Raw genomic sequence first — 24,110 nt, 5'->3', positions numbered from 1 at the left:
TCTTACTTACACCGACGGATCTCTCCTAAATGGACTAGTTGTGCATTTTATGATCTTGTACTAAACTACAGTAAGTTTTCACTCCTACAATATTTATCTATATATACTGCACAATTGGTTGCTATAAGGGAAGCTATGAGTATGCGAACAACAAGCAATTCCCGAAAGTGGTCATATGTACAGATTGGCTTTGTTGTGTGCAAAACTTTCGCAATGACAAAAAGTTCTATATAGCAGACTACATCATTATAGAAATCCTTGAACTTACAGAAATGATCAGGTCTAAAGGGTATAAAATAGTAATCACCTAGATCAAAGGTCATACAGGGTTCAAACATAATGATGTCGTAGATCGGCTTGCCGAAGATGCCACCACAACGGGCATTCTCTAAAAGCGCTTGTGCCCAGAAAAGATCTTCATGCTATATTCAATTTACAGATGCAGATAGATTGGCAAATTGAATACCTGTCAAATAACAAAGGTATAAGATACAAAAATATGTTTCTCAAATTCTTTTATAATCTGGCTGTGGCTGTTAGGCTGATGCCAAAAAAAAGTGAGGAACGGTCAAGAATGAGGCAGTTTAGAAAGCACTTTTTCATTTTTTTGCCGACGTTTCGACCTTTATTAGGGTCATCTTCAGGGCCTGGGTAAATTACACCAAACTGCCTCATTCTTGACCGCTCCTCATTTTTTTTTTGGCATCAGCCTAACAGCCACAGCCAGGTGATAAAAGTTAGTCGCCCTTGACGGGATCAAACCTGTCAACTGCGACCTTTGCGTTATCAGCACAACTTCAAAAAAGTATCAAATTTAATTTTGAAATTACCTGTATATAATTAGTGTATAATTTGTACTACTTTTGTAATTTAGTCACTGAAGATGGTTCATATTAAACCGAAACGCGCCCTATTGTGACAAAGGCTATTTATTTCCTGCCCATCAACTTATTATGGAGTTCCACAAAATTAGGATGGTCACTATCGAAAAATTGCAGTACTATTGTACTACTACTAGGCAGGGGTCAAGAGAAACCAGCCAATTCTTGCTCCCGAGATTTAAGGGTCAGTTTAGATTTGGGCAGTAGGATTAGGATGCATCAAAATCTTGGTGGGGTACTTTTGGAAGAAAGATCGGATTCGGTTCGTTGACAAAAGGATTATTGAGGTCGTTGTGGACAATGACGTTGTGGAGGCCACTATGTTTGCAGTCCTACTGTTATTCCAGTCCTAACACGTTCTAGGCTTGGTAGTTCTACCTTAGTTTGTGCTATGGTACTTCAATGCAATTTTTCGCCTCTGTCTTAGAATACAATCCCATTAAAGCCCAGGACTCATTAATTCGTTTTCTAATGGATTGAAAGTTTTTGGTGATTTGATATGCTGTGAACTTTTCTTGGCCATTTTTTTGGGGTTTTTCGTACTGGAGTGCTTGTGGGTAGCTTCATCGCTAGTTTTTATATTTTGCTTTGTTTTTATCCCTACAAGTGGGTAGTTGTAATTATCCTTTAAAAATTAAAAAAAAATGTGTTGACACTGTGTGGAGAGGATTATTTTTATCAGGAAAAAGGCTAGGTTTTTATAATAACGCACAATGTCAAAATTGATTGAACAGCTCAAAAATGAGAAGAAAAGTGTTTTCTGGTTTATTCAAATTTGAATTTCTTTTTATACCCGGGCAAAACTCGATTTTTGGGGAAGGCAATGGCACTGTTATCACACAGGTGCCCCAGCTGTTTTAATTCGAGAACGATATAACCTCCCTCACTGTTACCGAGTTGCAGGTCATTTTTTTGATTCATTTAAATTTTGGCACTTTCCAAATGATAGGTACTTAGTTTGGAAGTGTACGACTACCGAGTACCCGTTCGACTTGAATTAAAATGGCCGAGCTCCTCCTGGACGTGAACATCCGCGGATGCGTCTTCCTTCCGATCGTTGTCATCACGTTCCTCGTCGGCATCGTTCGCCACTACATATCAGTTCTGACGACTTCCACTAAAAAGGCGGAAATTCAGCAAGTTCAGGACAGGTAGGCACAACCACGATTATCAAGTATTTTGCAAGGCTTAACATGAGTTCAAAGTCAAAATTTTGAATACACTTACAATTGAATTAGTTTAGAGGAAGGTACTGCTGGAGAGAACTTACTAGTGCCAATTAAGCAGCTCTTTGGCTTAGGGTAAACGCACCATGTAGCTGACATACTGAAGTTAATTTCACGGAATTTTGATATGTTTAAACTTTAGTAGTGGTGTTATTGCAATTTTCTTGTTTTCGTTTTATAGCACAATTTTCCTCCTAGCCAGCTAGCCCTTAAAATGTAAGAAACCACTATGTAAAGAAAAAATAATTGCAAATTTCGAGATTAGTTTCATCGCTCCAGAAGATGACTTTGTCGGTTCGCGAATGTTTCTAAAGCCGACAGGGAATGGGCAATGAGATAAATATGCAACATAAATGGACGAACAAGACGAAGGGTTGAAGCAAGAGAGTAGCATTAAAGTGCAATTAAAATAATCCCGTTATCATCACAAAACTTGCTGGAATTTATGGTGAGAGGAGCGTCCATCTAGGTAAAGAATCACTGGAAGTGGAATTTGTTTTTTGATGAGCCCAGGATGAAAAACATTGAACAAGTATTCAAAAAAGAGTGGTCCATTCATCCACCTACTTTCTGAGCGCCCGATCCCCCATGTTGCCGGGATGCTGAAAGCGATATCCGATGTTATTCTCTTATACTTGAACACAATGGAAGTTGGTGAAAAACCCGCAGCACTAGCTGACAGCAAACCTGTCAGGCATTCCTTTTCATCTGGATTTACTTGTTGGTAAACATTCTTTTACCCTTTCCCAGCAAAAACATTGTTTCCCTTTGGTTTAAAAAAATGCACTTTAATCTGCATTATGTACTCAACTAGCATCACCCAGGGTATGGAAGATTTTTTTTTTCTAGATGCGAATAGACGTGTGAATACCATACCCTCAAATCAATAGAGATTATTAATTATAGGAACCATCTTTTTTAAAAAGGATTACCCTCAAATCTTCCTGAGTCACAAAAGCTCGGGATGAAGTGAGGTTTTCAGGAGTTCTGAAGGATAAGCCTGGGACCCGTTTATTAAAAACATCACACCATTTACCCCCAGGGTGATCATCTTTGAATGGATTCTCTCGTAATTCTTTCATGATATGCTGTACACTGTCAAAAACATGGAGTTTGGTAACAGGAAAACCAATTTTGCCATGTGTTGAATGCACATCACTAGCAATTTTTCTTCATCTCCAGGAGAGTTAAGAAAGTGGTGTCATTTTACTAGGAATTGGGGTTTTTGATTGCTGCCTAGATCTTCTTGATATTCTAGGTTATGCTCCATTGAGTGGTTGCTTTGTATTTGAAAATAATAAGAGTGGCAATTTCTTCCTTCTCATTGCATGTTGTATAGGTGTTTTATCAGATGCCAGTGACCATTGTAGAGCTGTATAGAAGCACTACCTTGATGATGATGATGTTAGGAAGAGGCTTTGGTAGTTCCTTAGTTTAGTTCAACTGACTCAATCCTTCTATTAAAAAGAAGGACATTGACTGTTGTTGGCTATTCTTTTCCCTAGGTCTTATTCTTATTATTCGCCCTTATTTTTTTAAGATATGGATAGTAAACTTCATAAACCAGCTGGTAACAAGGGTTATTGCTGAAATTGGCATCCTTTCCAGTCCATATAATCTCCTTAACCCATCATTGCAGGTTTCTCCCAGGGTTTAAGTTCATTCCTCTATTCTGTTGGTCCTCTCCTTACAACCTACTCTGTTCAATCCCATCTCCGATATGTCAAACCATGTTTCAGTGGATCAAAGTTAACGGTAATAACCTTTTACCTTGATTAACCTGATATAGTTGACCAATGGCATGTGGGTGTTATTTCAGATAGTTTTGACCAGAATAGAGCTGTATCACTACCTGGATGACAGGTTACAATGAGAAAAAATCAGACAACCAAGCCAAAAGCATGACCTAATAAGGTCACGTCTAAAATAATCAGTGAATGCGTCCAAAATCTCCCAAACTTGGGGAAACACATCGTGACAATTACCACCAATGTCAGGGCACAAAGGAGATCTGGGTAATAAAAAATCAGACAAACTGGCTAGAGGAGGATAAGATATAGGCCCAGAACCTACCTATACTCAGGATAACAAGGACAAGTGGCAAAAACAGAATACTCCATGTCAGAATGGGTCTAGAAAAAACAGAAGAGGGGAGCAAACTCGGGAGTTGTCAAATACAGTTAACTTACACAGATAACACAACGTGACGTGACCAAATGCCAATCCGATGCCACATTTTCCATAAGATTGTATTACTCACGTGCACATTGCCTGCCTCACTTCTCCATGCAACCAAGTTCCTCAGTGTTCAACTTTTATTCCTTCCTTCATGAACAGTCCTATTGTACCTTTATTAAGCTGTTACTATCTCTCCATTTAAGTTTTAGCCCTATAGGAGGTTTCTCTTTAATAATTTGAATAATGGTTTTTCTGTGCTGTCCTCATAATCATATGATGGAGGGGGATTAGTCCCGATATCTTCTCCATACCAGCTGTGGGACATGTTCTCATCTCTCCAGTTAGGCAAACACATGCGAGTTCCTGTATTTTTGTAAGTTCTTTCTGTTTTGTTATCTGAGGAAAAATACGCCATGATGCAAATCCAGGGCAAAATTTCTGATCTACATTCCTAGTTTTTTCCTGCTATCCTTCTGCACACCATTAATGCTCGTGTTGCCTTCTTAATAGTGGTGCCAATGTTCCTTCAACACCAGTGTTTTGTTTAGTGTGATGCCTAGATATTTTGCTTTGCTTTTCATTTCTCTTATAATAGTATGAGATTTGTCTTGTGTGATCTATTTTTCTTTTTCTTGTGAAAGAAACAGGGTTGTTTTATAAGGGATAAACCCTAACCCAATTGTTTTACACTTCCATGGGCTAAACCGGGATTCGAACCTACAACTGCTAGCTTTGCAAAGATATGTCATATGCCCTGATCACACGGACAGTCACAGTCCTCTAATTTACTTATTTCTAACAATTATATTGCAAAAATATTGTATTTTAATAAAGAATTTCTAATTGAAATCTGATCGTAGGTCTAAAGCTGTATATCTACTTTAATCGTGGAATTAGACTTACATAGTTTTCACATTTTTTGTAACATATTTTAATGTTTCTAATAAAATGGTATATTTATAATGATCATCTTCTATTTCAGCCAAGTTTTGATAAGAGCCAGGAATCTCAGGGAAAATGGCTGTTATCTAACAAAATCTTCGTTTCAAATGAGACGCCACTATTTCAACAATGAGGATACCGGTAATTAAAGTTAATTTTTCACAATTTATTAGAGATAAATTAGCTGTTAACTGTCAGTAGTGTAAGTTAAAAATCAACAAGGCTTGTATATGGGGGTGGCTGCAATAGTTAAGACATTGACATCACTGTAAGGTACGAATTTCAGCAGCCCTGAATTCAAACCCAGACTACCTACAAATGGGCTTTTTTTTTTTTTTTTCAAAAATACTGGCAGCCGGGATCAATATGACTCTGCTGTTACAGTCCCCAAAAAAACTTTTGTATAACTGTTTGTAGATTTAGAAGTTCTCTCTATATATACACATACATTATATATATATTTTTTTTTAAATATTTTTTTTTTGCCGGCTGCCAACCTTAGTGGCTTAGAGACTATTTAAGCCCTGGTATAGTTGAGTGAACAGGAAAAGAAGGAGGCCACCAGATGCAGGTGGACCAACTGCCACCCCCAAACGGGGGGGGGGTATTGTTTATGGATGACCAAAACTTTTTCCAGAGAGACCTAATTTGTGTTTTAACAAAAGGTATATTTTTTTGGGGAAGTTCAGGTTTTTGAATTGTGAGTAAGAGTAGAGAAGTTGGAAGTTTCTTTCCATTTTGATGTTTCAAAATTCTTCAACATCTACAACTCCATGTGGAAGGAGTTCGGTTTTAAGTTCTTTTGGACAGTTTTTTAATTTGGGGGCAAAGATTATGCCTTTGGAATAGTTAAGGGAGGGATATGGTTTAAATGATACTGGGATGGTTTTGTAAGATTTGATATTTTGGATAGTCTTTTTCAGAGTCTATTTTTAAAAGAATTGAGCCACTTTTTTGAATTTTGACGGATGAATTTACAGATTTTGAATGGGCTGAAAGAGTTAAAGGTTTAATTTAAAGATTAACATTTTAATTGTTACAATTGTATAATGTTTAACTTCATTCAAATGAATGTACTGAATTTCCATTTTCAAATTTTGTTAGTTTGTTTTAATTACTGGGAAATATATTACTTATGATCTTTGTACTTTGAATCCTCAATAATCTTTCTTATTGGGTATAGAAATATTTAAATGTTTGTTACTCGTTTTTGTTTTAATCAATTATTTGGTAAAACAGACTGAACGATGTGAAGCCCATTAATGATTTTTTATTTTATTTGCAGGTTATTTTAAGACTCAAAAGAGAAGTTCAGCTGCACAGAATCCAATGACGGATCCTAGTGTAATGACAGATATGTTGAAAGGGAATATCACAAATGTCTTACCAATGATTGTAATTGGAGGTTGGATTAATTGGATGTTCTCCGGTTTTGTAACAAGTCTGTATTAAATAATAAATTATTAGCTTTATATTGGTCATATATTAACTTTGTTTCTTACATAATTTCGTTATATTTCTAAAGCTTAATTCACAACTTACTGTGAGTAGGAACTATCTTTTTGAAAAAAGGATATTCAAATAGTGTTGGAACATTTTTGACATTGCCGTGCACTTGTCACGATCTGTTCTCGATTCCACAAGACGGGCCCAACTCTGAATCCTTTTTTGTGAGAAACAGAGTCCCAGAGGTCTTGATCGAACCTGAATACAGCCGTTCAGATGCCTTTTTATAATAAAATTTAATTAAAGTTTAAAAACAATTTATTAAACACACAAGAAAATAATAATTAAAATCAATAAATTTCCTTTTAAATTTTAAACAAACAATTACAACTTTTTTAAATTTAAACAAAACAGTAATTTCCTGCAAAGCGTATGCCAGACCATTTAGAACAAGGGTGGATATGTACTCACTATTTACCGTCAATCTGCAGTGGACTGAAGCACTATTTTAGGGAATACAACACTTTTGAGGATCGCACACGTCTCTTGTCTATCATCTACCTAGAATGGGCTTGTTCACCTCTGCTCAACTGTCCCTTCCCTATCCTCTTTTATTTTTTTACTCTAGGCCTAATCATGAAATCTAAATCATAACATCGTCACTTCGAAATGAATTGAAATGTGACACACGTACAGATTTTCCACACCCAGCATTAATACAAGTTTCACACATTTGTATTGTTTTATAACAGTTTGCCCGAATATGTATCACGGATATGCAACCTGGCCTGTCCCTAAGCCCTACCTAACTTAACATAAACTAACTCACCCCTAACCCTACCCAGCCTAACCTAAACTAACCCAACACATTGCATATATAGCCCGGAAACTCATCCATGTTTATACCACATATTGTTTATACCAAAGTTTATTTGTTCTTTGTTTATTCTATAATTTTTTTGTAAAAGTGGAAACGAAACAACTCATCCAAAACCTTGACCATTATAGCCAGAATATTATTGGGCACCCTACCTAACTTAATCTAACCTAATCTTACTGAATCTAACCTAACCCACCACATTGCATATCTAGCCCAAAAACATATCCATGTTAAATTATTGTTTATAACAAAGTTTGACTTTTTTATTGTATTACTTTTTGTAAAAGTGTTCAGAACTGATTGATTGACTACATTGCTAAATAATGTTGGACCTAAAAAACTGAACTTAACTTTAAACTGAATAAAAAAATTGTTTTTTTTTTCTCAAAAGTGTGGGATTTATTTTCTCTACTACTGGTGAATTATATCACTCAGTAATATATATTTATAATCAAATGTATTGGTCAAAAGCGAGGAAGCAAGAAGATAAAAAGATGAAAATTTTAAAAATAAATTAATAAAACATTAATTTATGTATATGATCACAACTCTATTCACATACATGTAATAGAATTGACCATATGACACTTTGGGTTTTGGCAGTCAAAACATGACACATCAGGCAATCTTAATCTACTTTTTTGTGCTACATTTTGTCTTTTGATTGATTTCTTGTAGTTTCAGATGACCACTGCTTAAAGAATAATAGTAATTTTTGTTTAATTTTTTACTATATTATAAATTAATGTTTAAATTGCACAAATACAGGTACAGGCTTGTCTGGCTCTGATATGGACTTGACTGATAAAAAATCAAACCTCCAGTGAAAAATCATCCCACGATCATATTTTTTTAGATTTCTTTGTCAGTATAAATACTACTCAGACTTAAAAATGTCTTGTTTTATTGACCTAGACAAAATCCTGATTCAATTCCACTCAAAATTATCACTTCAGTCTCGTGACCAATTCATATTTTGCTGCTGAAAAAGACATAGCCTAGATTAAATAATATTGTTTTTTGATGTATTATTCATTTGTTACAGCAAAAGTTCCATTTCCACTGACCCTTAGATTTAAACCCATGTTACAACGGGGAATCGAGCTGGCCTCTTTAGATGCTTCATGGGTGTCATCAGCATCCTGGTATTTTTTGAACGTATTCGGGCTCAGGAGCATATATACATTAGTTTTAGGAGAAAACAATGGTACTTTTCTATTTTTTTTTTTTTTTAACATAATTTATGACATTCATTTGTACATGTAATTGTTACAGCTGCCGATCAGTCACGACATTTTCAAGACCAGATGTCAGGGGCAGCCATGGCCCTTCCGCAAGATCCAAAGGCGGCATTTAAGTCCGAATGGGAAACGTTGGAAATTTATGAACACCAGTGGGCGTTGACGAATGTTGAATTAGACTTTGTTGGTACAAGTAATAAACTTAAACAGGAATAATTCCAACGCTTTAAAAAAATTTAATTTATTCAAGGAGTTGCAAAACAACAACGACAACAAACAAAGTGAAATAGTTGTTGAAACAATACAAATTAACGAATACTATTGGAATATTGTTTCCTTTTTTTTTTTAAATCTGAAAATTGAAATTAGTTCTATAGGTTCTTATGCTGTAATTATAAACGTTTAATGTCTAACATAAATCTGTATGAATTTCCAACTAGATCATAATAAACAAATGGATTTGTACGAAAACGATTAGTTATTTGTTTTTAAACCAATGCTATTATGTATTTAAATATATATTTGTAAGATCTTGTTGGGATATTCCAATTAGTAAAAATAATTTTTAAAAATTTTCATTTATCATCTCAATTGCTTGACTTTTGAGGTGAGGAAAAGAGCAAAGCACGTAACGGGAATTGTGAGAACACATGTGTATATTCTTATTAAATGTTGGAAGGCTTCTAATTAATTGATACAATTATTACCTTTATCTTCGACCAGTAGCAAAATCATGTAGTTTTTCCCCATAATTCAGTTCAACATTTTGTTATTAAATTAGGGTAATTATTATTAAATAAATTACTGTTATATTGTTTTGCATTTCTCATGCTTCGTTGTTTCTATTTGTGATATTCTCAGATAGTAAAGTTTGATGTATTTTTATACTGACTTTAAAATGAGAGAGGTAAATTATTCATGTTACAAAATTTCCCTAAACTTTTTTCTGCACCTGAGTCATAGAAAACATTAAATTTCTAATAGATCAATACAAATCTTATTATAAGCTGTTAATTAATTATTGAACATTGTGTTTATTTTATGTTTAAAATTTTATATTAATGATGTATTGTGATAGCTTTGGAACAGCTACACGAACTTTACTTATATTGTATACTTTTTAATTTAATTCTGAGAAGTAAAGAAAATATGCACGTTTTGAAAATGCAGTTTTGTACTTATGCCCTTGTTTTAATTTTTTAAGTTTTTAGCCGATGAATTTACTTTTAAACTCCATGTTTAGGCTAGTTTCAGACGAGGTGGTTCAGTTGATTCAACTAATTTGTCTGGTTGACGCTGAACTAGTTGACTGCCTTGTGAACACTTATTTTAGGAAACTTGTAGTCAAACAAAGCGCGATGTATTACCCAAGGAAGCGGGGCACTTACCTTCTGCAAGAAAAGAAGCAAAAAAAAGGTCAAAGAAAAGTGTGGTTCATCTGTTATAAAATTGTAAAAAATGACGCTTTCACACAACTGCCGTACCATATCCCTCTAAGTTCAGTCCACATATTAAATGCCCCATATAACGAAACTAGTATAAATTTCTACTTGAAAAACTCAAGCTGACTGGTGTGAAAAATTAATGCTGAGTTATGGCCACCGACCTGGGCGGACGAGTTGTCTGCGTGTGAAGGGGTTTGGCCGGTTCCAAATTGGTTCCTTGACACTTGTCGTTCAACTCACTGCCTTGTCTGAAAGACTTAGGTCCCTAACCCTACCTAACTCAACCTAACCTAACTCGTCCCTAACCCTACCTAACTCAACCTAACTTAGCTCGTCCCTAACTCAACCTAACTTAACTCGTCCCTAACTCAACCTAACCTAACTTAACTCGTCCCTAGCTCTACCTAACCTAACTCAACCTAACCTAACTCGTCCCCAACCCTACCTAACTCAACCTAACCTAACTGAACCTAACCTAACTTGTCCCTAACCCTACCTAACTCAACCTAACTTAACTCGTCCCTAACCCTGCATAACTCAACCTAACTTAACTCGTCCCTAGCCCTACCTAACTCAACCTAACTTAACTCGTCCCTAACCCTACCTAACTCAACCTAACTTAACTCGTCCCTAACTCAACCTAACCTAACTCGTCCCTAACCCTATCTAACTTAACCTAACCTAATCACCCCCTAACTTAATCATCTATTAAAAACTTAATTATGTCACTTTGTAACATATTTCAGATGTTTTGCCCTAATGACCTTAAAATAGGTTGAAAGTTTGGCAGAAACAATTGAATTTGTTTTTTTTTTTATTAAGACCACACCATGATAGAGATTATTTGTGAGCAATAAAGTGGTTGCTACATTTAACTTCCCACCCCTATCCTTCCTAACTTTACCTAACCTAACACTCACCCTTAACTCTTATTAACTTAACCAAATACATTACACATCTAATCTAGCCCTTAATGTGTGATTGGAGATACTTTTCAAGGAATAACTTGAGAAAATCTGTCTAAATGAACTTTCTTTTGAAAATCATTGTTGATTGCCCATAGAAAGAAAATTCTTAAAAGAAGAATTCCTAAGTAATATAAGTTTTGTATAGGATTCTTGTTCAATCTTCAAATTTTTTTACAGGGGTTCGCAATTCATATTAAACCCTGGGGTGCCAGTGTTAAAAAAATGTAAGTATGTTGAACCATGGAGAATCATTGAGAAAAAAGATAAGGTGAGATCAGATTAGATTAGAAATAGACTCAGTCTCTTTACAACCTGCGCACCTCGACCAGTATTTGTCTATTGTACTTCATCATTGTTGTCTAGAGTTACTCATTAAGCTTAAGGCTTTTTACCGGAACCCAAAGCTTTTTCAAGGACTCCTGTGTGTAAACTTTTCCTTCCAAGGAATATCTCGGCCTACATAAGCCTTCGCACTCACAGAGGACATGTTGCGGTGTCTCTTCTTCCTAGCAATATCTGTATATGCCTGTTTCTGCTATTTCCAGTCATTGCATATGCCTCCGGGGTCTGGAATCCTTCTATCCTTCCAGTCCTAACATGCCCTAGGTTTACTGGTTCTGCTAGGTTTTGCAATGGTCCGTTGAACAACTTTTCACCTGCCTCTGTCTTGGACTACATTCCCATTGAACAGAGGACTTATTTTTAGTCCATTAAAATGGATACACATTTTGTGGCAGTTTGAACTACAAAACAGTTCAGGGCCAATAGGTGTCTTCGAACTTCTCTTGGTCAATTTATCGGCCTCATTGGTGTCCCTCTGCTTGGGGTGAGAGCAAATAACTCTTTTCAAAACATCTACTTTTAAGCCCATTGTTGTTTCAAAACTCTGTAACTTGACCATTTACCCAGACAGATTCCGTATTTGTGTAAAATTTTTGTTAATTTTTTAAATAATTTTATTTTTAACACCCTCATATTTGTAATAATAAAGTGCATGTCTATCAGGTGAATTGACTTATAATAAATAAAAAGTGGGTGCATTTTTTTTTAATCTACAGTAGAGTACATGTAGTCATGGGTTTTTGATGCAACTCAAACGCATTTCAGCTTTGTGCCATCTTCAGTGAGGATCTAACAGCCTAACACCCACCAACTGACTCCAGCTTAAAACAATGGTACGAAAGAAAGTCAGTTGACAGACTGGCTGAGTTTATTTCAGAGACAGAAAGTAAAAAAGGCTCTTGGATGTCAGAAGACCTCAAACAAAACCTTGATTCATCCGAAAACAAGATCTTTGTCTAATCTTGCTCAGACCAAATGATGTGATTTCTTGCTAAAACTTAACCGAGCTGTCTGTTCCTTGTCAGAGTTCTGGACCAGTGGCAGGCCTTCTCACACGTAATCCAACTTCTGAAAGTTTTCACCTTACAGGTGCTTAAATTGACATTAACATTTCAGACTTGTTGAAGTCGTTGCTTGATCTCAACAGTGATAGAATGTCGATTGCAGAGTACATTTGAAACAATAAAATGATAATCTGTTTGAGATATGACACGATGACCACCTATTCCATGCTTTCTTGTGATCTGCAATGGAAGACCCTTTGGACAGTTGTTCCGGGAATGTTAAGCACCCTGGCAACATACGCTTGACTTCTTCCATCATCCAACAACGCTATGATTCCAGCCGAAACTGTATCGCTGACAACCATCACTCAAACAAATTTGAAACTTAAAAAAAATGGAACAACTTAAAAAAATCAAGCAACCGGTATGTTAGAAAGAAGCATTACGAAAAACCAACAAAGAAGGGATTGAGATTTATTTACAAAACGCAATTGTAAAAACAAATGGATGATTTTATTTATTGTTCCTCCAATCCTTTAAAACGGACCAAATATTTTTGTAAGATAATCAATGGATGATTGTCTAAGAGATAATTAAAAATATAAAGGGTGGCCATTTTTTTGCCTCTCTGTGTAAGTAATCAATGGGTCTGGAAAATAATTATAAAGATTAAGTAATTCTGTGCTTGATTAAAAGAAACGAAAATCTTTCGGGGAAATTGACGAAAATTTTCATAAGGGGAAAAATGAATAATACATAAACTGAGCACGTGCAAACCAATATTAACGTCGCACCCCTATCGGGTTTTGTTTTCAAAACACGTTAACCAAAATAGACTTTTTTTTGTAAAATAATTAGTTCAAATTAATATATCTTTACGGAAATATATTTTCTCTGATATTCAATAATAAATAAATTAACTAATTAGTATGATAAATAATTATTTGTCTTTGTATATACACGTCCAATTTACGTTTTTTTAACAGTTTTTTGATGATTCAAGATAAATTAATTTTATTTTTACACAGAACAGTTTTATCGATTGAAATTCGGTGTTTGACTTTGTACATTGTTTATTGTTAAAATAAATTTCAGTGTTTGTATTTAAAATATAAACGGCACTGGGTAAATAGATCTTAAAAAAAAGCGTAACGGTCAAAAATCATAAACCTCATTCCTCAACTTCTCCTGACTCCATTAACGGAAGATGGCTGTCGATTTAACAAGCGAATGTGACAATATCTCTGATATGGAACCTAAAAACTCAAGGTTAGTTAAATTTTCCAATTAACTATTAGTAGTTTTAATTAATGGTTTATTCTGATGTATTTTTTCACTTGAAAGTTTCATAGGATCAAGTTGGAAGTTTTGCTAAGATCAATCAACGGATTTGACGACTAAATTAATTCCGTCATTATTTCACACATAAAATACCCGTCAATAGAATCTTGGTAAAGACGTTCATATTCCTGTAAAATTAAGGAAAATAAACAATCTTCTATTTTTCATTAAATTCAATAAATAAATATTTAGGTCCTGATTAATTTGATTAAAACAAACTCAAGGCGTGCAGGCTCAGATAAAATTACATTGAATTAAAAAAAAAATCTACTGGCTAAATTTATTGATGATGATGATGATAAGGGAATACTAGGAAGAAAGGGTTAATTACCCAAGCACTACAGCCTTCTGGCTTATTCTTCTTTTACTAGTACTTTTGTTCAGTTCAATTGATTCGATCATTCTTCTCAGAAGTATTAGGACATTTATTAGGATTTTGCCAATTCTGGTAAAGGTTCTTTAATCATGGTTTTACTGTATCACTGTGGAGATTTGGATGCACTCCTTGATTATTTTGGATGCAACATTTTTACAAGCCTAATGCTTTTATGGATGCTTGGCGTCTTATGATGATTTTTTTGTAAGATTTTAAATTTCATGATGCAAGGATTGATTCTAGTTTCAGGTTGAAAATTCATCTTCTATAATTCGTCGACTTGTTTTTTCAGGACGCATGCAGAATTGCGATAGATGAAGCCTTGCAGATGCTTCAGTCAGTTTCTCTCCTGGTTTATTACCCAGAATTTTTTTTGTGCTTTTGCACTTACAAAAGTTGTTCGGTTTTCCCAGGTCTTTGAGATATTGGATCATTCCTTGAGTATTTTGGATGTCATCTTTTTACATGCGGAATACTTTTAGGGCTCTCGACGGTTTAAGATTTTCTATGATGATTTTATTTTCACTCTGGAATTTGCCCGCTTGTTCTATGTGGACGCATTCTGAATTGTGATAGATGAGGTCTTGCAGATCCTTCGGTCAGTTTGTCTCCTTTTTTATTACCCAGAATTTTTTTTGTGCTTTTGCACTTACAAAAGTTGTTCGGTTTTCCCAGGTCTTTGAGATATTGGATCATTCCTTGATTATTTTGGATGTCACCTTTTTACATGCGGAATACTTTTAGGGCTCTCGACGGTTTAAGATTTTCTATGATGATTTTATTTTCACTCTGGAATTTGCCCGCTTGTTCTATGTGGACGCATTCTGAATTGTGATAGATGAGGTCTTGCAGATCCTTCGGTCAGTTTGTCTCCTTTTTTATTACCCAGAATTTTTTTTGTGCTTTTGCACTTACAAAAGTTGTTCGGTTTTCCCAGGTCTTTGAGATATTGGATCATTCCTTGATTATTTTGGATGTCACCTTTTTACATGCGGAATACTTTTAGGGCTCTCGACGGTTTAAGATTTTCTATGATGATTTTATTTTCACTCTGGAATTTGCCCGCTTGTTCTATGTGGACGCATTCTGAATTGTGATAGATGAGGTCTTGCAGATCCTTCGGTCAGTTTGTCTCCTTTTTTATTACCCAGAATTTTTTTTGTGCTTTTGCACTTACAAAAGTTGTTCGGTTTTCCCAGGTCTTTGAGATATTGGATCATTCCTTGATTATTTTGGATGTCACCTTTTTACATGCGGAATACTTTTAGGGCTCTCGACGGTTTAAGATTTTCTATGATGATTTTATTTTCACTCTGGAATTTGCCCGCTTGTTCTATGTGGACGCATTCTGAATTGTGATAGATGAGGTCTTGCAGATCCTTCGGTCAGTTTGTCTCCTTTTTTATTACCCAGAATTTTTTTTGTGCTTTTGCACTTACAAAAGTTGTTCGGTTTTCCCAGGTCTTTGAGATATTGGATCATTCCTTGATTATTTTGGGCGTCACCTTTTTACATGCTGAATACTTTTTGGGGGTCTCGGCTGTCTTATGATGATTTTTTGTTATATTTAAAATTTTCTAAGATGCAAACATTGATTTTATTGCTTTATTATTTTTTTATTATTATTATGCTTTATTTTAATTTCTATCGCTCATGATGGCTAAATATGAGTTGAAAGTTAAAATCTTGAATTGAACTAATTGAATTGTCCAAAATCATCTCAGCGGACTTACTGATCAAATATATCTCCTCATGAGAATTTACCAAGAGCATAAACAGTCTTAAAAAAGAAAAGTCCTAGACATGATGAAACATGATGAAATCTGTCGCAGAAATCAAACAAATGTCGCCAAATGCTAAAATGAAATTACTGTCCTCAATGAATGCTTGGAGTGCAGGATAAATAGCATAACTAGATGTAGTTCCTTAACTTAAAAAACACAAGTAAAAACCTAACTTATAAACAAATCAAGACAAATCCCGCCTGTGACNATTATTTTGATTAAAGAACATTGCTTTAAAGTAACTAGTTTCTTTTTTTTTGTTTAATACCAAAATCCTGCATTATTTTCCGGACAACCCAATAAAATAATTAAAAATTTAGTATAAATCAACACTTTCTTAAATGAATTGATTTATACATTTCAGTTTGGATTTAAGCAATGTAACAACAAACCAAATATGTAGATAGAGCGAATACATCATCTGAGTGTTCGAGGCAAAACAACTTGCCATATTCCTACACCTTTGGCTCCTATAAATATTTTGTGAGGTTTGGAGATTTTACATGCATTCATAATTTTGTTCTTTTCTTGCAGCTGTGTATTTATATAATTTTGTGTAAAATGCCAAAGATAAGGTGAATGAAACTATTTCTAATGACTTACATGGTTGACATAAATAAACGTCTACTTACAATATAAAAAATTTTGCCTTCGATTGTAATGACTTATGAATTTTCTGCGAGTGTAAATGTATCAATCAATTTTAATCATAACTAATATGGATATTGATATGGTCTGGATGAAAAAAACAAATTCAATTGTTATCTTTCAAGCTTTCGGCATATTTTTTAAGGTCATCATCAGGAGATAACCATCTTAAATATGTCTACAATTTGACAAATTAAGTGTTTTATAAAGGGTTCAAATTCTGAAATTAATTAAAACGTAATTATGAATAAGATGTCAGGATTTTTTAATTACTAATTTTCCCCTGAAGATACCTAGCATTGTTGAGATCAGCTTTGCCAATGCAGGAATGAAAAAAGGAACTTATCCTGGGGTCACTGTGTTAAAATTGTGTACATGACAGTGTTATCTGTAAATAATAATAATAATAAAAAAAATTGAATTTGTTTTTTTCACCCACCATACCAAGATCTAAATTATTCATGAATTTATGAGTTTAATTAATAAAGTGGATCTACCAGCCGCTCACTCCATTAACAAACAACAAGCTGAAACTCCTACTGAAACTATTATTTTTCATTGTAACTTCATTTATTAGTTTTTTAAATTTATTAGATTGAAGTTTGTAAGGAAATGAAACAAGTCATCCAAACACCATGATCATTATATCTCGCGTATGGATAGGTCATGTAAATCTCTGAGGTGTCCAAAAATGGGGCAGTGTACTAGAATATTCCTCTCCAGTAAGAAATTATCTTGGAACAGTTTTAGCTGTGCATGTTTACACAACCAGAATAAATACAAGTTTAAGATTTTTTTATTTAAAGCTATGCACGAAAAAAATATTGAATCATGGATGTGTAACCTGACCTGTCCCTAGCCCTAACCCTACCTTAAATAACCCACTTATCCCTAACCCTACCTACCTAACCTAACTCATCCCTAACTTTACCAACCCTGCTCTTCTAACCCAATTGGCCCATAACTCCACCTAACTTTACCTAACCCAACATATTGCATATCTAACCCATAGACAATTAGTAAATTAAATGTTAAATTATTATTTTTAGCAGTTTACTTTGTTTATTATTTTACTTTATTCTTTGTAAAAGTGTACTGAACTGATTGAAGGATTATATTGCCATTTTTGTGCCATGTGATGTTGAACCTAAAAAGCCTGAAATTATCTTTTAAACTGTTAAATTTTTTTTCCCCCAGAAGTGTGGGTTTCATTTTTACTATTGTGATGAACAATATCACTCAGTGATAAATAATTATAATCAAATGTATTGGTCGAAAACACCATTCGCTCGAGTAACCATTTATACATACAATATAACTAATCGAATTGAGGGTCGGTGGGTACTTAATATTCCACCATCCTCTCACACTACACATTCAAGCTAATAAATACATTCAATTTCTATATAAACCCACAAAAATAAACAAAACAAGGTATCTATAAAATACTATGCAATAAAACAGTCCATTTCAAAAATGGGGACAGGAGACTCAAATAATTAAGGACAATTCTCATATCGGTGCAAGCCTGAACACTCTCTACACGGTGCCAAGGAATGCTTCATTTAAGCAGGACACAATGAGCAACTTTTCTCATCTGTTGTGTCACATTTTGTATTTTGATAGATTTATTCTAGTGTTTGACGACCAAGGCTCAGAGAATAATATTAATTTTAAAAAATTGTAATTACCAATCTAACTTACAATTTGGCAATAACAAAAAATACTTTACACAGCCCTTCTGGCTGTGATATGGACTTACAAACTGGAACTGAATAGTTAAAAAAAATCAAACCTCCAGTGAAAAATCTTCTGAGTGGTTACCAACCACTCAAACTTCCAAATTCCTTCTGTGACTGACCTAATACTTAAACCTTAAATTTCTCTCCAAATTATCTCCTCATTGCTGTAGTCAGCTGACCTCACACCTACCTGAGCACATAAAGCCAACACAAGTTCCAATTCATATCCTACTGATTAAAAAGACCTCATCATTGAAACCCACTTATTTTATATTTTTTATCATCAATTACTCCATGCATAAAAACAGCTTGATGCAAAGTGGTACAGCCAGGTTCAGCGCAATATTCCCTCAGCCACTGAATAGTATTTTATTTATTATATTTATAGTTATTATATTTTATTTTTAATTTTTGCTGTTCATTTCAGGATCCCTGGTGATGAGCCGTTGGTTATTAATCGTGTCTTTTGCCCACCAACTCCGGGCCAAATTCCAAAGTGGCAACCTATGGAGACTGAGTCGGCAGTACACGAAGAATCTAACGTTCCTACTTTAGACACGTCTTCATTAAGTGACCTTGTCAAATACTACAAAGGTGTAGATTTGTATTATTTGCCGGCATCTACACAGGGAGAAAAGGCTACTTACGAAGAGGAGAGTGCGTGCAGTTACATGTCAGAGAACTCTTTAGATGAACCTCCATGTAAGAAAGCCAAATTTGAATGACAACAGGAAACTATTTTTGTCATTAAGTGAACAACAAATTTGGGCTTTTTTACATGGATTAAAATAAATAAATAAAACTGACATCATGTGCTTTATTACTGTCTGAAAAAATTTAACAATATTTGGATTTTGAATAATTGATGTGTAATTATCTTAATTGTGCTGTATTTCCAATGTTGGTTAAGTGGAGTTGATTTAGATTCAACCATATCAAGGACTAGCATCGAGGAGGAGGTCCCTGGGTTATATCTGCCTGACTGGGTTAAGGATGTTGATTTGAATTGGTTTCTGGAATTTATCTTGAACTTGGACAACCTGTCGTGGATTAGTTTATCTATGAAGGATATTTTGAGGTTGGAAACAGGGAGTGTTGAATATCGGAAGGACTGTATTTATTGGGTATCATATTTCTATCCCACTTGTCCAAATTGGATGCAGTTGTACTTCATATCAGTTTGTTTTTTCTCGATATGTTGGATTTTCTTGATGACGAAATGATTAGAAAAATAAGATCAGAATCTGTTGAAAATTGTTTTTCCAGTGAAACTGTTTTAAACCCTAACTTTTTTATATAATTATGATGAAAAAAAATTATATATTTTTTTGGGGTCCAAGCCAGTGGTATATGGATAGTATGAATATATAATAAATCATTCAATATAAAAACTCAACTTACTTATCAGATCAGTATAAGCCTCATAATAATACATAATAGAGTTCATATAAAAAAAATACATCCCGTTAATAATAAGTTAATACAATTTTTTGTAATATAATTATTAAATATGTATCAGTAAAATAAAGGAAATAAATGAAATCAAAGAAACATGAATATTCAATCTAACCTAACGTGATAGTTTGTACTCACAGTTTGTTGTTTTCAATTATTCGGAATTCAAGCTTAAAGCTCAAAAAAGATATTACAGAAATTACAAACAATTAAAACTAGGTTAAAGCTGTTTGTAATTTCTGTAATGTCTTTTTCATTATTAGCAGGTGTAGTTGTGGGTTTTGTCTATTTCAATTAGGTTGTTTCCAAACATCCAGAAATAGAAAATCCCTGCCAATGTGATCCCTGGTTTGAGGGATGTATTCCTCGATAATTTCTTGGACCTAACAAACTGCGGTGAGTGACCTTCAACAATATAGAGTCTTGTTCGTCCTCCAGCCCAGACCATTACACCGCATCCTCCAACCTGCACTGAATGGAGCACGAACTGGGGCATTGTACGCATCCCCTGTTCTCAGTAGATACATACAGAAAAGCGACACATCAGTAAACATAAAAGGTTTTCTTCTGGGTGCTCGCTGCACCATATTCTCCTGAGTTGCTGGTGGAGGGCTGTTGCTGTAGGTCGTCTGAAAGGGGCACACGTTGTGAGGCCAACTTCCCACAAACAATTATAAATCATTTGTGTCGATCGAAGTCTTACCAAAACAACTTGCACTTCATTTAGGATCTGGCGGGCACTATGAAAAAGATTCCGTCTTTCAGTAGTGACAATATTTCTGCACTCCCTTCACCTCATAACGTGCTGAGATCCACTACCAGGCCTCCTATTGGCACTTCCGTATCTTGGAATTGGGCTTAAGCCCAAGAGACCGTGCTCTGAGAAACGCCAACTGCCTCTGCCATATCCACTTGCCGGTGATCTCGATGACTCATTGTCACAATAATATTGCAAACTTTTGGTTCCAGATGATGCTTTCCCATGGTTAAAGAGAATACAATTGGACTAAAATGGAGAAAAGATGAGAAAAGGTGTTTGTTTAAAAAATGAGTAATCTTCATGTTTACTATTAAGTACATCCATTATTAAAAATGAGGATTGGCATTTGATGGTTTTGGGTTTGTATTTTCTATTTTGTTTTATCCAACTAACCAGAATGTATCAGTTAATTTAATTAAAATTAATAGAATAAGAACGCTTTACATATGTTACGGTTTGTTCTTGATTCAACAAGACGGGCCCAACTGAATCCTGTGTGCTGCACAGCCATTAAATTAAATCCCTAGGGGTTCTTTTAAAAAAAGTTAAACACATACTCACTCTACCTTCATCATTTCCATTAACCTAACTTACGTTAATCCTTTGTCAACTGATTGATTATACAATAACAAATCTTGAGTAAACCACATTCTTATCGCCTTTCATTTTTTTTCCCTAAATATATTTCAACAAGTAGGTAGACTAGATCCAGATAGCTGATTGCATCTTGTTACAAAGAACCTGTAGCTTGACCGTTGTCTTGACTTTTTGTTTCATAAAGTAGTTCTTTTAAGTTGAAATGCTACTTTACAAAATACAATAACATGCATCGATATGTTTTTGGGCTGGATATACTTTTTTTAGTGACCACTTTTGCATAATCGATTTCGTGTTATTTAGTTTAGGTTAAGGAAGGTTAGGTCATATTATGGACGAATTAGGTTAGATAAGGTAGGGTATAATGGGGACGAAATGTAAAACAAATTTGTACATCCTACCAGTTAATTTTTTTATTTATGCATGCGCTTCTTCAAAAATAAATAAACGTTACTTACCCTATGGTGGTAATTTTCTAAACAGTAACAGAATCATATTCAGAAGAACTTGAGTATCTCAGACGTGAAGCACAAAAACGAATTTTGGAAGCTCAAGCTGAACAGAAGTAAATTTGCGTAGACCTACGGCGAAGGATATCTGATTGCGGTTAAGTATACGCAATTCGCGCGTATTGTGTATAAATTTGTGTGTGGGTAAAGCGGGAAATTTATGGACCGACAAACTGCTGAGGTCATCGTCAGCCCTCTCCGTGTTTTCCTTCTTTTTCTGATTTTTCTAAACTGCAGCCATTTGAAAATTCACTTATAAACACGCATTCTATAACGACTATGGGAAAATTATTGACGATATGATGGGAAGGGCGAATGGTTGGGTTGGGTTAAGTGTGCTAGGAATAGGGTCTGGTTAGGTTGGTTTAAGAATGGTTAGGTCGTCTATATTTAGGGTAGGGATGAAATTTTCAGCAATAAAGGCTTGAATATCGGGATTTTGCTTTTGAAGTCCAATCCATCATAAAAATGTAATTTATAATAAATATGATGAAATGTTGGTCTTCGGTGTTCATTTGCACTACATATATAAAAATGAAAATTTATCCGTTTTACCACCTTGAGGGGTGCGTTTGTCAAATTATGGTAGGAATTTCCGATGAATGATGACAAAGATTTTTATACCCAGCATTTTGGGTCTTCTGGATTACTGTCAGCCAGTGTACACTACCTTCACAAACTTCTAGGATCCTGCCACTCTCTGCGGCGATGAGCACTTGTCACACGATCCATACAACGAAGTTTGCGAAATGCCGATACGCGTCTGACAAACAAAAAGAGCGAGGATAGGCGGACCAAAATGAATATCGCCTGTTCTCGCTATCTTTTTTATCAGGCGTTGTAAATAGTAGTGAGATAGCTTGTACAGAACGATGAAAGTAAAATAAGAAAAAACCAATAAAGCATTAGGCAGGATTTTTAACTTGACTTAACTTTATTCCAGAAGGTTTAAGTAGTATAAAACAAAGACAAAAGCTAAATAAAAATTAATTTTTGGCTTAAAAACAATGGCTAAGTTTTTATTTTCAGTATTTGGTTCATCGTGTTATTTTTGAATTAACTAGTTTTTCTGGGCCGATTTTTGAATGGTTTTCGCCATTTTTAACTAAATTTAATGTATAAATCTACAAGTGTTTTCTGGGCTAAGTAGTTTTTAAGAAAACCCGGGGTGACACTAGTAAGCTAACATAGTTTGAAAATGAATAATTCTTAAGCTAATTAATTAAGTCATTAAAAATCGACTGAAGTTCGTCCGTAGGTAGTTTCTCACCAATTTCACTTCATGATTTTATAAAGGCAGTCAATTTGCGTTTGGGGGGTGTACACGATACACCGGCTGCAGCATATTGGGGAAAATTTAATAATCCATTCGGCAGATGCACTTGCCCCATGACTAGAACAGGAATGCACGAGCTAGCATGGGGTGGAACATCGGTTCAATTTTTCGGAAGGGCAGCCGGAAAATTTCTTCGGGCGGAGGGGTGTTCACCGTGAAGTGTGTTCACAAGTGTGTAAAACCGTCAATTAGACGGACGCAACCCTCATGACGTCCTACGGCATTAAACACTGGTCGCTTTCACGCTCCGTCGGATAAACAATATATGTAATATTGCTCTTTCAGGTCGTGGGGCTACTGCGACTAATTCGTATCAAAGGGCAGAACTTAGAGAAAGCCGACAACTCGCCCTTTGGGCTTTTTTTCCCTATCGCTCCTACATCTTTGGTTTAATTGTGCCAATATCTTCGCATCAGTAGAACTCTGGTTCTTCTAGTTATGAAATGACACATTATTAACTCGGGTGCAACTTAGTTGGAAACAGAACAGGCTGTTGTTAACTACAAGATGGCAGTGTTGGAACAATGGAATGGTGACACCTAAATTCAAATTAATGGATATGGGTTATATTAAAATGGGATTAGATGGGAACTATTTGCATACCAGGTAGTTTTTCAAGGGGCTTACGAAGAATTGGCATTAACTGATGGGTCGTAGTTAGATACTTAACATAGAATTGAAGTTCGTCCACCTTACTTATTGTATCTCGAAGTTCTTTCACGATTCATAAAATTGCGTCAAAATCGACCAGATATATTCCAAAACAATACAAATCTAATAAAACAACTAAATGTATAGTGTATAATATATAAAAATATCACAGTTGCATTGTATTCTTTATCATTCCTGATGTTCAAGTCTTTCTTGGTGAAAATTTCGCCCCAAACTTAACCCTACATAACCTAACCTGACTTACCTCGTAACTAACCCTACCTAAACTAACCCAGCCCATGCGCATTTCCCAGTAACGCGAAATCGGTTACGCGAAAATAGTCATGCAAAACAAATT

The 24,110-nt window shown here is 34.9% G+C and overlaps 2 protein-coding genes across 2 annotated transcripts; both read left to right on the top strand.

Moving 5' to 3' along the window:
- Nucleotides 1-1,745: 1,745 nt before the first annotated feature.
- Nucleotides 1,746-9,623, top strand: LOC106672897 (ER membrane protein complex subunit 3). Its single transcript, XM_014404694.2, has 5 exons — nucleotides 1,746-2,032; nucleotides 5,268-5,368; nucleotides 6,513-6,668; nucleotides 8,599-8,760; nucleotides 8,829-9,623. Exons 1-5 carry the CDS (start codon nucleotides 1,884-1,886, stop codon nucleotides 9,008-9,010), a joined length of 750 nt encoding a protein of 249 aa, XP_014260180.1. The 5' UTR covers nucleotides 1,746-1,883; the 3' UTR covers nucleotides 9,011-9,623.
- Nucleotides 9,624-13,725: 4,102 nt separating this feature from the next.
- On the top strand, nucleotides 13,726-19,904 carry LOC106671337. The gene is made up of 2 exons (XM_014402230.2): nucleotides 13,726-13,822; nucleotides 18,872-19,904. The coding sequence occupies exons 1-2, from the start codon at nucleotides 13,761-13,763 to the stop codon at nucleotides 19,167-19,169; spliced, it is 360 nt and encodes a 119-aa protein (XP_014257716.1). The 5' UTR covers nucleotides 13,726-13,760; the 3' UTR covers nucleotides 19,170-19,904.
- The last annotated feature ends 4,206 nt before the right edge of the window (nucleotides 19,905-24,110 follow it).

The sequence above is a fragment of the Cimex lectularius genome, unplaced genomic scaffold, assembly GCF_000648675.2.
Source record: "Cimex lectularius strain Harlan isolate CLEC.00 unplaced genomic scaffold, Clec_2.1 scaffold160, whole genome shotgun sequence".
NCBI lineage: Eukaryota > Metazoa > Arthropoda > Insecta > Hemiptera > Cimicidae > Cimex > Cimex lectularius.
The sequence above is the reverse complement of the archived record's forward strand: the minus strand, read 5'-3'. Positions and strand labels throughout refer to the sequence as shown.

What these genes read in the sequence shown, in the direction of transcription:
- LOC106672897 (XM_014404694.2), top strand. Translation starts at nt 1,884, where the DNA reads ATGGCCGAGCTCCTCCTGGACGTGAACATCCGCGGATGCGTCTTCCTT. An exon ending in ATTCAGCAAGTTCAGGACAG is followed by an intron (nt 2,033 to 5,267) that starts GTAGGCACAACC and finishes CTTCTATTTCAG; the next exon opens with CCAAGTTTTGATAAGAGCCA. An exon ending in GTTCTCCGGTTTTGTAACAA is followed by an intron (nt 6,669 to 8,598) that starts GTCTGTATTAAA and finishes CATTTGTTACAG; the next exon opens with CAAAAGTTCCATTTCCACTG.
- LOC106671337 (XM_014402230.2), top strand. Translation starts at nt 13,761, where the DNA reads ATGGCTGTCGATTTAACAAGCGAATGTGACAATATCTCTGATATGGAA. An exon ending in ATGGAACCTAAAAACTCAAG is followed by an intron (nt 13,823 to 18,871) that starts GTTAGTTAAATT and finishes TGTTCATTTCAG; the next exon opens with GATCCCTGGTGATGAGCCGT.